The sequence below is a fragment of the Scyliorhinus canicula genome, chromosome 7 (genome assembly GCF_902713615.1).
Source record: "Scyliorhinus canicula chromosome 7, sScyCan1.1, whole genome shotgun sequence".
NCBI lineage: Eukaryota > Metazoa > Chordata > Chondrichthyes > Carcharhiniformes > Scyliorhinidae > Scyliorhinus > Scyliorhinus canicula.
In genome coordinates this window covers 131555357-131570090 of record NC_052152.1, presented here as the reverse complement: position 1 = coordinate 131570090, position 14734 = coordinate 131555357, and the positions used below count along the sequence as shown (strand labels likewise).

Sequence of the window (14734 nt, the reverse complement as noted above, 5' to 3'; positions counted from 1 at the left end):
GTAAGTGTTTGACTATATAACTGAGAATAAACCCTTCCTTTATCTTGGGTCTATCTTATTTCTCTTTTCATCACTGTTTAAACAGCATGTTCAGACTGGGGGAGATCAGATTGTACCTTACTAAATAAGTAACAGGCTTATTTTCAGCACCATCTTCTTCTGCTAGACACACATGCAAAGTATATACATCTATTCATATTTTAAAACTGATATGTCTTCATTCAATTTATCAATGCCAAACTTCAGGCTCCTAAAACAGCAACGTGTCAGACAATATCAAACGCAAAGCGGCAAGAAGTCTACCAATGAGCAATTATTAAGGAACACTAAAGAGAATCAATCCTGAATGGTCATTCAGGAGAAAGTGAATCAAATAATTCAAAATAGTTTCTGGAAAAAAATATTTGCCATTCACTAGATGCATCCTTCCACCATTCTGTGCTAATTTAAGATGAATACAATTATGCAATTCTACCTGGAGACTTTCCCCTATCTTGTTGATGCTCTGTAGCTACAAAGCTGAAAAATAATCTTTTTATTAAGAGCTTCCATCTCACTGAGGAAGCTCCAGGCCGACTACAAGCAACAGCTTGCTCGGAAAATTCTGCTCACATGTTGACAGCTGTGAAAATTTCTACCACAGGCAATCTAGAACATTCTAAAATAATCATCAACATTCTTTTTAAAAATGTTAATGTGCCCTAAATCCCAATGTTAACGGGTCCTTAAAAAAAATTCCAGTATCCGAATCCAGATCTGCACCTTCACCAAAAACTAATCAGTTCTCCTCGTGTGTAAAGTTTTATTGAAATCCTTATATTATTTTTCCAGGTATATTATTTACAGACAAACAGACTAACAGGTGAAAACATTACCTTCATCCACCTTCAGTGAAATTCAGACTGAATTACATACAAGAGTTTTTGAGCACCATCATTATATTCGAAAAATGCTCTGTAATGATTAGCTGATGGGAATGATGGGAGCTATAGTTTTACGCTTAGCTGAAAAATGGCACTTCCGTCTTTATTGCTCCGCAGTGATAGCTCTGATCCTGTGCTCATATCTCTGGAGGGAGATCTCAGAGCTCAGCATTTTCTGACCCAAACACTGCCATTGAGCTACAGGTAACTTTTTCAATTCTTTCATGGAATGTGGCATTTATTACCCATTCCCAATTGCCCTTCAGAAGATGGTGGTGAGCTGCCTTCTTAAACCGCTGTCCATGTGGTGCAGGTGCATCCCCATTGTGCTGTTAGGGAGGGAGTTCCAGGATTTTGACCCAGCGACAGTGAAGGAACAATGATATATTCCCAAGTCAGGATGGTGACTGATTCAGAAGGAACTTGCAGATGGTGATGTTCCCAGGGATCTGCTGCCCTTGTCCTTCTAGGGTGACAGAGTTCAAGCTTTGTTGGGTGTTGTTGAAGGAGCCTAGGTGTGTTCCTGCTGTGCATCTTACAGATGGCTGCCACCGTATGTCAGTGTTGGAGAGAGTGAATGTTTGTGGAAAAGGTGCCAATCAAATGGGCTGCTTTGTGCTGGATGGTGTCAAGCTTCTTGACTGCTGTTGGAGCTGCACTCAGCCAGGCAAATGACGAGTATTCCATCACATTCCTGACTTGTGCCTTGTGGATGGTGAACAAGCTTTGGGGAGTCAGGAGGTGAGTTCGCCCCCAAAGAATTCCCAGGCTCTGAACAGCTCTTGTAGCCACAGCATACATATAGCTAGTCCAGTTCAGTTTATAACTATTGATAACCTCGCAGGATGTTGATGATGAGGCGGGCGGTTTGCAATGATAGTAATGCCATTGAATGTCAAGGGACGATGGTTTGATTCTCTCTTGTCAGAGTGATCATTGTCTGGCACTTGTGTGGTGCATATTACTTGTCCAGCTCTTTCTGTATTTGGGCACGGGCTGTTTCAGTATCTGAGGAGTCATGAATGGTGCTGAACATTGTCATCAGTGAACATCCCCACTTATGGCCTTGTGATGGAAGAAGGTCGCTGATGAAGCAGCTGAAGATGGTTGGGTCCAGGACACTCCCCTGAGGAACTCCTGTAGTGATTATTTGGAGCTGAGGAAATTGACTTTGAACAACCATAACCAGCATCCCTTATGTTCGATACACGTCCAAGCAATGAAGAATGTCCCCCTGATTCCATTGACTTGAGTTTTGCTTGGGCTACTTGATGCCACGCTCAATAAAATGTTGCCTTGATGTCAGGGGCAGCAGGTGGTGCAGTGGTTAGCACTGCTGCTTCACAGCGCCAAGGACCTGGGTTTGATCCCGGCCCCGGGCCACTGTCCATGTGGAGTTTGCACATTCTCCGTGTCTGCGTAGGTCTCACCCTTGCAACCCAAAAAGGTGTGCAGGGTAGGTGGATTTGCCTGCCTAAATTGCCCCTTAATTGGAAAAATGTAATTTGGTACTATGTTGCCTTGATGCCTCAGACAAAAGTCTGAGAACACTCATGAGCAGTTTCAAAAATAGCTTCTTCCCCGCTGTTACCAGACTCCTAAACGACCTTCTTATGGACTGACCTGATTAATACTACACACCTGTATGCTGCACCCGATGCCGGTGTCTATGTACTTACATTGTGTTGCCCTATTATGTATTTTCTTTTTATTTTATTTTCATGTACTAAATGTTACGTTTGAGCTGCTTGCAGAAAAATACTTTTCACTGTACCTCGGTACATGTGACAATAAACAAATCAATCCATCCATTCATGTTAAGGGAAGTCATTCTCTCCTCACCTTATAAGTTCAGTCCCTTTGTCCATGTTAGAACCAAGGCTGCAATGAGATCAGGAGCTGAGTGACCCTGGCGGAATCCAAACTGAATGTCCGTGAGTAGGTTATTCCTGTGTAAGTGCCGCTTGATAGCACTGTTGATGACCCCTTTCATCATTTTGCTGATGATCAAGTGTAAATATATGGGGCGGGAATTGGCTGGATTGGATTTGTCCTCTTTTTGCGGACAGGACACACCAGGGAAATTTTCCAATTAGCGGGCAGATGCCAGTGTTGTAGAAGTACTGGAACTGCTTGGCTAGGGGCACGGGAGTTTCTGGAGCACAAGTCTTCAGTATTATTGTCAGGGCCCAGAGCCTTTGCAGTATCTAGTGCCTTCAGCTTTTTCGTGATATTACATCTTAAAAAGGTCAATAATATCTCCTGAATTGGAACCATTTAATTTCATCAACAATGCTGATATCATCAGCATTAATAAATTTGATTTTGAATAAACTAATCGTGTCAGATAAACTCTAAGTGCAGCTGTGTGTTCATAGAACTCACCTCTTGGTCAACCTCTCAGCACCAGCTTTAATACTGTAAAATAAGCATGATAGGTTAACATTTAAACTCATGTTTCAGTATTTGTTTCTACTGGTATCAGTTTGGTTGACAGTGTCACCTTTATTTGTGAGGCCACAGCTTGTGGGTCTGAATCCTCCTCTGGGACTGGAGGTGATCTGAGGGAGAAGTGGGTGAGTGCAGCATTGTTGAAGATGCAGTCCTCAGGATGAGGTTTGAAAATGGGGACTGTGCTGTTGTGGATGTGGAATATTTTCGAATACTAACTGGAGAGGAGCCAAGACTAATACCGGCAAAAGAGCAATGGTTTAACAGTCTCATCTGCTTTTGGGATCCACTAGTGCACAAAATTGTCCACAGATATGCAGGGTAGGTAGATTGGCCCTGATCAATGTGTGGGCTTACAGGGATAGGGTGGGAGTGGACTGAGATAGAATGCTCTTTCGGAGGGTTGGTGCAGACTCGATGGGGCAAATGGCCTCCTTCTGCACTGTAAGGATTCTAAGAAAATGGTTGCACTCCACACTGTAGTAAAACTGTTTCTATTGATAATAAACAATGTTTTATTTACTTAGGTTTAACTATTGAGGCGTTAAACAGTCTTCGCGACAACACTGTAAAAAATATCATTTGCATTAAAAGAATTTGAGAGCTGGGTTAGACTGTGGTGCAAGAATTTCACCGTTACAAAATTCCATTCAGCGTAAACTTTAAATGCCTCAGTCCTGATTTTGCACCCCAACTCCTGGACTTCCGTACCTCCCCACTCCCCAGCAACCATCACAACGTTCCCCCACCCACCCCGGTCCACTGCGGCATCCAGTAGATTAAAATCAGGGCAGGGTGGCATTTACTATGTCTACGTGGCATTCTTACTCTTAGTCAGTTCATCACATGTGTTTTTATCAACAGGTAATTGGAGCGTAAAAGGCAAAATGCAATATGGTTGTTCAGATCACAACTTGATTTCAACCTCTTGTGGCATGTACGATGCTCTTGCGCAATGATGCTTCCTCTTGTTTAGCCCTGCCCTGGGCCTTACTCTTCTCCCTTGCAATTCCATGCCTTCCCGACACATTTAGCTGACTGCTGGAAATAATTTTCTTGACTCCCCTTTGGTGGCCTTCCACTGTGCTCACTCTGCCCCTGACTGGCCAGCCTTGTGTCATTCCCACTGGGTTCAGGTAGGATTTGGGTCTGGACTATGTGATTGAGGCTGGGGTTGGGGTTGTAAGATGGCCCAGGACCTCAAATGGCTGAATCAGGCTGAGTGGCAAGCTCCACGCTCCAAGCTCTAGGCCTGCGGCCTAGGTTAAAATTGGGGCTCTCCCTTCTGACATGAGGAAATGTGAAAGGTTCTCTATACACAGAGAATGGTGTGAATGGATAACTCATTATCACATGGAATGGTTAAAGAACTGACACTTTAAGGAGAGGCTCGATTCATGCACGAGGAAGAAGAGATCCGAGAGCAGGATGGGAAGAGGCTCCTGTGGGATATAAACATGGCATAAAGTCCAAAGATGTGCAAGTTCGCTCGTTTGGCCATGCTAAATTTCCCCTTAGTATCCAAAAGGTTAGGTCGATTTACTGGTTACTGGGGTTACGGGGATAGGTGGGGGCATGGGCCTTGGTAGGGTGCTCTTTCAGAGGGTCGGTGCAGATTTGATGGGCAGAATGGCCTCCTTCTGCACTGTAGTGATTCTGTGATTCAATAAACTAGTTGGGCCAAATGCCCTGGGACTGTCGTGCAGATACATTTCCAGTTCTCTCTAGCTTTGACAATGAGTTATCCAGACTTGAAACATTACTTCCGTTCTCTCTCCACAGATGCTGCTTCTGTTTCAGATCCAGAACGATGACTCGGCGTGCTAGCACAGCAAGACCAGGCAGATTGTACAACAGCATGAAATACATTGAAGAACTTTTAAAAAATGACCACAACTGATTGACACACTCACCTGTCAGCGAGCACAGTAACACGGTTTTCTACTTTAATATCACTGCAACAGAACAGTATGGGAACCAAATTAACAGTTGATCAGGAGAAGTATGAAAAAATAGTACACAGATAAAACTTATAAATAACACATTCACCTCCAAATCCTAGACTGGCTCCAAGCAATGAACAATCATACTGGCTGCGAAGTGAAGCAATCGTGTTTAATATCCATTTCCCAGCTCTTTCTCTCTGCCCCTGCCCCCAACCCCCCATCTCCCTGAAAACCTATCACATATCTAACTTTATAGTTTTGACAAAGAGTCATCCAGACTCGAAACGTTAGCTCCCTTCTCTCTCCACAGATGCTGTCAGACCTGCTGAGATTGTCCAGTATTTTCTGTTAATGTTTCTAACCTTTCCCTGTTCTGATGAACGATTGTGACCTGAACCATTGGACGGGATTTTCCGGTCCTGCCCGTCAGCAGGGTCTTCCCGTCCCGCCGAAGCCAATAGACCTTCGGCTGGCTCGTCGTCTCCCCCGCAGCGGGTCCTGGCACAGCAGAATCAGAAAATGCCAGCTATTAACTTTCTCTCTCCACAGGTCCTGCTGGACCTGGTGAGCACTTTCAGCATTTTCTGTTTTTATTGCAGATTTGTTAAAACAAGCCATGTTTGACTAACTTGTGTTCTTTAATGAGTTATCAGAAAGGGTTAATGGTAACAATGCAGCTGAGGTGTTATACATGAACTTCCAAAGAGTGTTCAATGAAATACCACAAAATAGGCTTGTCAGCAAAGCTAAGAGTCATGGGGAAAATAGCAGTAAGGATACAACGTTGAGAGAGTGACAGGAAATTGTTCATAGTTTTTTTTTCAGACTGGAGGAAGGAATTGTCATGTGAGAGTACCTTTAAGAAAAGGGGGTTTAAGAAATGTACCTTTAAGAAATGGGTATTTATCAGTGATGTCAGAGTGTGGGTGGAGCTGGGCTGCCTGTCAGCTTTTTACATTTGTTTTAGGCTGTTTGCTGCAGGGTGTGTTTTAGTTTTGTTTTCAGAGATGGATAGCTGCAGTCACAGCCAGAAGGGGTATTAGTCTCTCTCTCTGTAATCTAAAAACTATAAATCAATCCTTTGGTGATTTTAAACTAATAACTGCTTTCAGTAGTGACTTCAACCTGATGTGCTTCTGTTAAAAGTTATTTTTTAAGTCTTATGGATGTTAAAAGGACAGCTTAAGGATTACTTAGTGTTGTATTCTTTGGGGGTTGTATTTGAATTGATGGTTGCTAAGATGTTCACTGTATGTTTTAAAAAGGCTAACTTGAGTTCATAGAATAAACATTGTTTTGCATTAAAAAATACTTTTCCATTTCTGCTGTGCCACAGCTGTAGTGGGCCGTGTGCTCCCCATACCACAATCTATTAAAAGTTGTGCGCCAGGTGAACTCCATGATACACTTTGGGGTTCTCTAAACCCTGGCCCATAACAGAATACAGTGGAATTCCCCAGCGGTTGTTAATATGACTACTCTGTCTCTTGATATATATATACTACTTAGACTTGGGTGTACAGGGCACAATTTCAAAATTTGCAGATGACACAAAGCTTGGAACTGTAAGGTAGTGGAGGTTACAGGTTTGGAAGATGCTGTCAAAGGAGTCTTGGTGAGTTGTTGCAGTGCACCTTGCAGACGGTACACACTGCTGCCACTGGTGGACGTAGTGGATGTATAAAGTGGTGGGTGGGTGCCAATCAGGTGGATTCCTTTGTCCTGGATGGTTTCGAGTGTGGGTGTTGTTTGAGCATTTCTGACCTGTTCTTGATAGATGGATCAGGAACTGAGTTACTTACTGCAGAATTTTAAGCCTTGCTCTTGAATTTTTATAGTTGGTTCAGTTGAGTTTCTGGTCAAAGGCACCACAATGGTACCATCCCCTCCCTCCACCCCCTAGGATTTTGCTGCTGGGGGAGATCCTGCAATGTTAATGCCATTGAATGCCAAGGGGAGATGGTTAGATTCACTCTTATCAGGGATGACAATTGTGTGGTAGACAAGTTACTTGCCACAGAAGCCTGGATGTTATCCATGCTGCATGTAGGGCCTTCCTAACAGCACAGGGGGTGTAATACACCACATGGAATGTAGCAGTTCAGAAGGCAGCTCACCACCACATTCTGAAAGGCAATTAGGAATGGGCAACCAATGCTGGCTTAGCCAGCGACACCCACAACCCAAGAATGAATATGCATTAAAAAGAACAATATGGGCAGCACAGTAGCACAAGTGGATAGCACTATGGCTTCACAGCGCCAGGGTCCCAGGTTCGATTCCCCGCTGGGTCACTGTCTGTACAGAGTCTGCACATTCTCCCCGTGTGTGCGTGGGTTTCCTCTGGGTGCTCCGGTTTCCTCCCACAGTCCAAAGACGTGCAGGTCAGGTGGATTGGCCATGATAAATTGATCTTATTGACCAAAAAGGTTAGGAGGAGTTATTGGGTGACGGGGATAGGGTAGGAGTGAGGGTTTAAGTGGGTCGGTGCAGACTCGATGGGCCTAATGGCCTCCTTCTGCACTCTATGTTCTATGTTGTTCTATGTTATAATATTGTCATGCTGTCAAAATAAAGTGGCTCTGAAGGGAACTCTTGTGACGATTGTGAAAACAGCAATCAAAGGGATACAAAGGTTAATGAGACATACCTATAGATGCAATTATCTTGCCTGGGAGTGACCTGTCTACAGTTGGTAAGGCTGAGGAAATGATCATGGAAGTAATGCAGCTGGAGGATGCAGGCTAGGAGGAAGGTTGCAGGGAGCGAGATTTTAGCAAACAGCTCCGCCGTGTCATACTGCTCCAAACCCAGATCTTTCAAACTAGGAAAAAGAAGAGAACAGTAAGTTTCACTTCACCTGTCTCTTCGGTTTGAAGATGCTTTGTGATCTGCAGAAACTGTGAACGTCCTGGCTAAATTAAAAGCAAGTTCTTTCAAAGTAAACATTCAGGGGGCGATTCTCCAAAATAGAGCCCGTTTGCGACGTCGTGAATGCCGTCGTGACGGCACGAACCGGGCCCATGTACGACCTATTCTGTTCCCCACAGGGGGCCAGCACGGCGCTGGAGCGGTTCACGCCACTCCAGCCTCCTTTCCCGGCGTCAAATGGGCGCCGTGCCAACCCGCGCATGAGCAGTTGGGCCACGCTAACCTGCGCATGCGCGAGGGACTTCTTTAGCGTGGCGGCCCTGATTCAACATGGCGTCGGTGTTCAGGAACTGGCCGCGCCGGAAAGTAGGCCTGGTGGGGTGGGGGGAGGAGAGGCCGGCCCGGCGCTGATCGGTGAGCCGCGACCCCATCGGAGGCCCCCCCTCCCCTGGTGAAGGAGGCCCCCCGCGCTCCCCCCCCCACAGGCTGCCCCCCCGACCATTCGCGCCGGCAGCGACCCGGGGTGAACGGCGCTGGCGGGACTTTGGCATATCCGCGTGGCCGCTCGGCCCATCCTGGCCGGAGAATCGGCGGCCCCGCCGATTCCAGCGGCCCGCGGCTGGTGCCGCGCCAAACACGTGCCTTCTCCGCACCTTGGCGAATCACGCGCTGGCGTCGAGGCACGGTTGCGGCGATTCTCCTGCCCGTGCGGGGCTCGGAGAATCGCCACCTCAGATCTTCCACATTCATAATGGATTGGATTCTCCGGCGTCTTTCTCAGCGGGAGGCAGCGCATCGTTCGCTGGCTGCAGGATTCTCTGCTCCCGCCATTGAAGCCATTCAGGGGGCGATTCTCCAAAATGGAGCCCGTTTGCGCCGTCGTGAACGCCGTTGTGACGGCACGAACCGGGCCCATGTACGACCTATTCTGTTCCCCACAGGGGGCCAGCATGGCCAGGACGTTCACAGTTTCTGCTTCCCATTGAAGCCACCTCATGCCGCTGGTAAACCCACGGGTAGGTGTGCGCTGCCGGTGGCACCAGAGAATACCTCCACCAGGAACGGCTGGAGAATTCACTCTGGTGTCTAGCAAGGGTGCTGATGTGGGCAGACGGATCACCAGTTAATCATAAAACCAGATGGATTCAGTCAATAGAATGGAAATGTGTAGTTCTACATTGATGGTTTCGACTTAATGTTTTAAATTTCCTTTGCCCATTGTTTTTATTTAATGCCATATCCCTTTAAAGAGCTGCTGTTTTCATTTGTCCATCAGTTTGCTTAATTTAGTTGAATTCAATCCAATAGAGTACACAATGGATGGTTGATTACATCCACTGTGTTATCACCGAGGCGATATCCCAACGACACATCCAAGTGCTGCTGAGGCTGCACCTCGAGCGATTATAGACAGTGTTGGTTACCAAGACATCTCCCTGCCCTGGAAACTGCACATCATGCATTTGTATGACACCTATAACATAGTTAAAATAGTTCACAGGAACAATGAAGAGGAAAATAAATCAGGGGCTGGATTCTCCGATTCCCCCCAGACTCGTTTCTCAGCGGCTCGCCATTCGCTGGTGGCGGGAGCAGCGAATCCCAACGGCCAGAAAATTCCGCCCATATTTTAAACTTTAGGTGTTCCCGGCTAATGGAAGCACCAGGGTGATGGGGGAACTAGATTTACTGCAAGTTCAAGTATGGGCAACAGAGATTTGGATGACCTTATGTACAGGACAGATTGTTCATTTTCACCTCTCTTTGAGTATGGCACTGGAGCATTTGGAAAGATTCTGCAGGCTGACTTAACAACCTGCACTGAACCACAAGAATTACCCTTCCAGTATCAAGGGGCTGGTTTAGCACAGGGTTAAATCGCTGGCTTTGAAAGCAGACCAAGGCAGGCCAGCAGCACGGTTCAATTCCCGTACCAGCCTCCCCGAACAGGCGCCGGAATGTGGCGACTCGGAATGTGGAGACTCGGGGCTTTTCACAGTAACTTCATTTGAAGCCTACTTGTGACAATAAGCGATTTTCATTTCATTTCATTCAGGTCCTGGTGAGGATCTGGAACCCAGGTCCTTCTGACTCCGAGGCAGGAGCACAACCAACTGAGCCGTGCAGGCTGACATGGCCAATGAGCTATGATAAATGTTAGAAAAGATCCAACTCTTTAGCTGTGAGAGGTGAGACCTTACCGAGATTTGAAAGACACGAGGTGGAAGAGGAAAGGTTGGGCTATGTGCTAGTTTAAACTGAACCATAATTGTACGAAAAGGGAAATAAATACAAAGTGGGAAAAGATAAGTTAGCATTGCACCTGTCCTCGGACATTCCCATTTTCTGCTGAAAGAGCCAGGAGACTGTTTTAAACTGATAGGTGTAGATAATGATGAGCACCAGCATTGAATAAGACACAACAGTGATCCAGAAATACCTCAGGATTTGACGCCACCAATCATAACGTACCTGTAAACACAAGAGTGGATAAAGGGTAGTGGATGTTGGGTGTGGATTTCAGAGCCATGTCCCACAAGACCATAAGACGTGGGAGCAGAAGTAGGCCACTTGGTCCATCAAGTCTGTTCTGCCATTCAATGAGATCATCACTGATCTGATATGATCCTCAACCCCACTTTCTCCCTTGATTCCCTCACTGATTAAAAATCTGTCAATCTCAGACGTGAACATAATTAATGACCCAACCACTCCAGCTCTCTGCAGTAAAGAATTCCATAAATTCACTGCCCTCTGAGAGAAGAAATTCCTCCTCATCTCTGTCTTAAATGGATGATATGACTCCTTACTTAACGTCATACCTTCTGGTCCTAGACTCTCCCACAAGAGGAAACAACCTCTCAGCATCTATCCTGCTGAACCATACTGGTTTGGTAATTCCTCCAGCCTGAGCCCTGTGTTATTGTCTATAACTCCACTCATGCTAATCCAGTTCCCTCGAATTGGTTCAGTAACTCCCCTTCCCCACCCCCGCCAGTCTGCAATCCCTCTGTCGATGCTCTGTATTAATGACTGTACCTCCACTGATGCTAATCCCTTTCCTCACATTGTCACTCCATCCCAGTGCCCTGTTACTAATGGTACTGTTACTGGTAGTATCACCATGTATCGTAACAGGGCTGGGATTGTTCCCTGTGTCTGGTCTCACCATGTCCTCGGTCAGATACTGGGTGATGGGGGATGCCTGGTTAGGCACCAATAACATTTTGTTTGCAGTAGATAAAGTTTGAAATTCAGGATGTTTACTTAGTGAATAAAGCCACAAGATTCCATGAGCTTTGAACAAACAAAATAAACTCTACTATACAAGTTGGTATATATACCGGGCAGCACGGTGGTACAAGTGGATAGCACTGTGGCTTCACAGTGCCAGGGTCCCAGGTTCGATTCCCCGCTGGGTCACTGTCTGTACGGAGTCTGCTCATTCTCCCTGTGTCTGCGTGGGTTTCCTCCGGGTGCCTCCCACAGTCCAAAGACTTGCAGGCTAGGTGGATTGGCCATGCTAAATTGCCCTTAGTGTCCAAAAAGGTTAGGAGGGGTTATTGGGTTCTGGATAGGTGGAAGGGAGGGCTTAAATGGATCGGTGCAGACTCGATGGGCCGAATGGCCTCCGTCTGCACTGTATGTTCTATGTTCATAAAGATAAAACAATTTACAATCTCTCTCTTATACTTCAACATTGAGGGGAGGTATGAGGTACATGTGAATTAACAGGCCACCTGTGGGTGATATACCACACTACAGATGCAACCACACCAGATTCCATGGATTTCCCAACAACTCACCCAGATGCAGCTCAAGATGGCGCCGGAGCGAGGCGACTCTCTGCAAGCTCTCCCCAACAGATCCACTTTTAACTTAACTTATACTCGTTCTAACCTTTTAAAAATTAATTCTAAAGCTAATATTATTATTAACCTCTCTCTTTTATCTTCTCTTGCAGGTCCTCTTTTATCTTCTCTTGAAGATCCTCCGAGGCCCTTGCAGACCTTTTGACCCGACCCGACCTGACCTCCGTGATCTGGAAGAAGATCGGGCCCAAACCGGAAGTGAAGCCCCAACCTCGATTTGGAGCCGACCCGGGCCTCGGAGCTCCAAACCCAGCCTAACAACCGACGCAAGCCCCCGGATCCCCCAGCCTAGTCCCCGGAGCTCCCGACCCGACCCCCGACGGCAAGACCCAGCCCAACGCGACCCCGAGAGACCCGCCCAGCGACCTGACCTGGAGAGGCCCGCCCAGCAACCCGACCTACCTGGTAATGGAAGAAAGAAAAATCCACATGGAGGCCCCACCGTGCCGACTTCAAGATCCAACCCCAGGAGCGCCCAGGAAGAGAACAGACCATGGGACCTAGCCCAATCTGCCCCAGGAAGCCCCTGCCCATGACCCAGGATCCCAGAAACAACGGAGACCGCGCGCGAGGACCCGAACACGCTGCAAGGTATTCCCGCGCCCGCAGAACGCCGGGACCCATCCGGATCGCAAACTCACCCCCCCCAGCAACCTCGCTACGTCAACCAGAACCCGGGACCCTGCTAGACGCAACCCCGGAAATGTAAACAGCGCCCTGGACCTCGCTAATGCCCTGGACCCCGCCAGACGCAACCACCTACCTTCCACAAGGGCTGACGTCTCCCATCGGATGCCAAGATCATCCAGCAGCAGCCGCCGACCGAGGAAGCGAGGGCAACGCAGTGGTCTGCAGGTTAGACTTAAGCAACGCGGTTTCAAGACCCCTCTCCCCAGCATACTCCTGGCAAACGTCCAAGCGATTGAAAACAAGCTGGATGAACTTAACGCCAGACTTACCTCTCAGAGGGAAGTAAGAGACTGCTGTGTGCTCTGTTCCACAGAGGCTTGGCTCACCCCCGCCTCACCGGACTGTGCCATACAACCTGAAGGCTTCTCTATTCACCGGGCGGACTGCACGGCATCTTCAGGCAAAGCGAAGGGTGGAGGGGTTTGCCTCCTCATCAACTCCTCCTGGTGCTTGGATGTGGTGACCCTGGCGACTTACTGCTCCCCAGACCTGGAATACTTGACCGTAAAGTGCCGCCCATACTATCTTCCACGTGAGTTCACTTCAGCCATTATCACAGCGGTCTACATCCCACCTCAGGCAGAAGTGAGGAAGGCGCTGGATGAACTGTACACAGTCATAAACAACCATGAAACAGAACACCCGGAGGCCCTGTTCATTGTGGCCGGAGACTTCAACAAAGCCAACCTCAAGAGTGTACTGCCAAAATCCCACCAGCACATCTCCTGTCCCACCAGGGGCGACAACACTCTTGACCACTGCTACTCAAAAATCAAGGGCGCCTACCGTTCCATCCCCCGACCGCACTTTGGGAAATCAGACCATAAGACGGTGCTCCTTCTCCCGGCTTACAAGCAGAAACTCAAGCGGGAGAATCCAGCTAAGAAGGTTGTGCAGTGCTGGTCTGAGGAGACAGAAGAGCTCTTACGTGACTGCTTAGAGACAGTGGATTGGTCCATATTTAAGAACTCAGCGACTAACTTAAATGAGTATGCCACCACCGTCACAGACTTCATCAGCAAATGTGTGGACGACTGCGTGCCAAAGAAAGCAGTACGTACGTTCCCCAACCGGAAACCATGGCTCAACCACGAGATTGACTCCCTACTGAAGGACAGATCTGAGGCGTTCAAGGCAGACGACCCTGTCCTATACAAGAAATCCAGGTACGACCTCCGCAAAGCCATCCGAGATGCCAAGAGAGAATATCAAACTAAGCTAGAGTCACAGACAGACTCTCGGTGGTTGTGGCAAGGACTAAACAACATAACGGGCTACAAAGCGAAGCCGAGCAGTATCTCTGGCAGCACTGCACCCCTCCCTGATGAACTTAATGCATTCTATGCTCGGTTTGAGCAGGTAACCAACAATCCGCTGTCGAGTGCCCCAGCAGCCCATAATTCACCCATACCCACCATCACAGTTTCCGAAGTCTGATCGGCCTTCCTGAAAGTGAACCCACGGAAGGCGATGGGCCCGGACGGGATCCCTGGTCGTGCACTCAGAGCCTGCGCATACCAGCTGGCAGAGGTATTCACAGACATCTTTAACCTATCCCTACTCCACTCCGAGGTCCCCACCTGCTTCAAGAAGACCACCATCATACCGGTACCAAAGAGGAACCGGGCAACATGCCTCAATGACTACCGCCCGGTGGCCCTGACGTCAGTTGTAATGAAGTGCTTCGAGAGGCTGATCATGAAGCGCATCACCTCCATACTCCCGGAACGCCTTGACCCACTTCAATTTGCATACCGTCGCAACCGGTCCACATCAGACGCCATTTCCCTGGCCCTACACTTATCCCTAGAGCATCTCGAAAACAAGGACTCCTACATCAGACTCCTATTTATTGACTACAGCTCCGCCTTCAACACCATAATCCCAGTCAAGCTCATATCAAAGCTCCAAAACCTAGGACTTGGCTCTCCACTCTGCAACTGGATCCTTGACTTTCTGACCAACAGACCACAGTCAGTAA

At 47.6% G+C, this 14734-nt stretch overlaps 1 protein-coding gene across 1 annotated transcript in view; it reads right to left on the bottom strand.

Moving 5' to 3' along the window:
• LOC119969135 (piezo-type mechanosensitive ion channel component 2-like) overlaps positions 1-14734 on the bottom strand; it is a 290064-nt gene that overhangs the window by 155556 nt on the left and 119774 nt on the right. The window contains exons 14-17 of the mRNA XM_038802351.1: positions 10515-10663; positions 7971-8144; positions 5288-5329; positions 3309-3341 (exon numbers count right to left, since the gene is read on the bottom strand). Coding sequence (XP_038658279.1) covers positions 3309-3341; positions 5288-5329; positions 7971-8144; positions 10515-10663 — 398 coding nt within the window. The remainder of the gene's footprint in view (positions 1-3308; positions 3342-5287; positions 5330-7970; positions 8145-10514; positions 10664-14734) is intronic.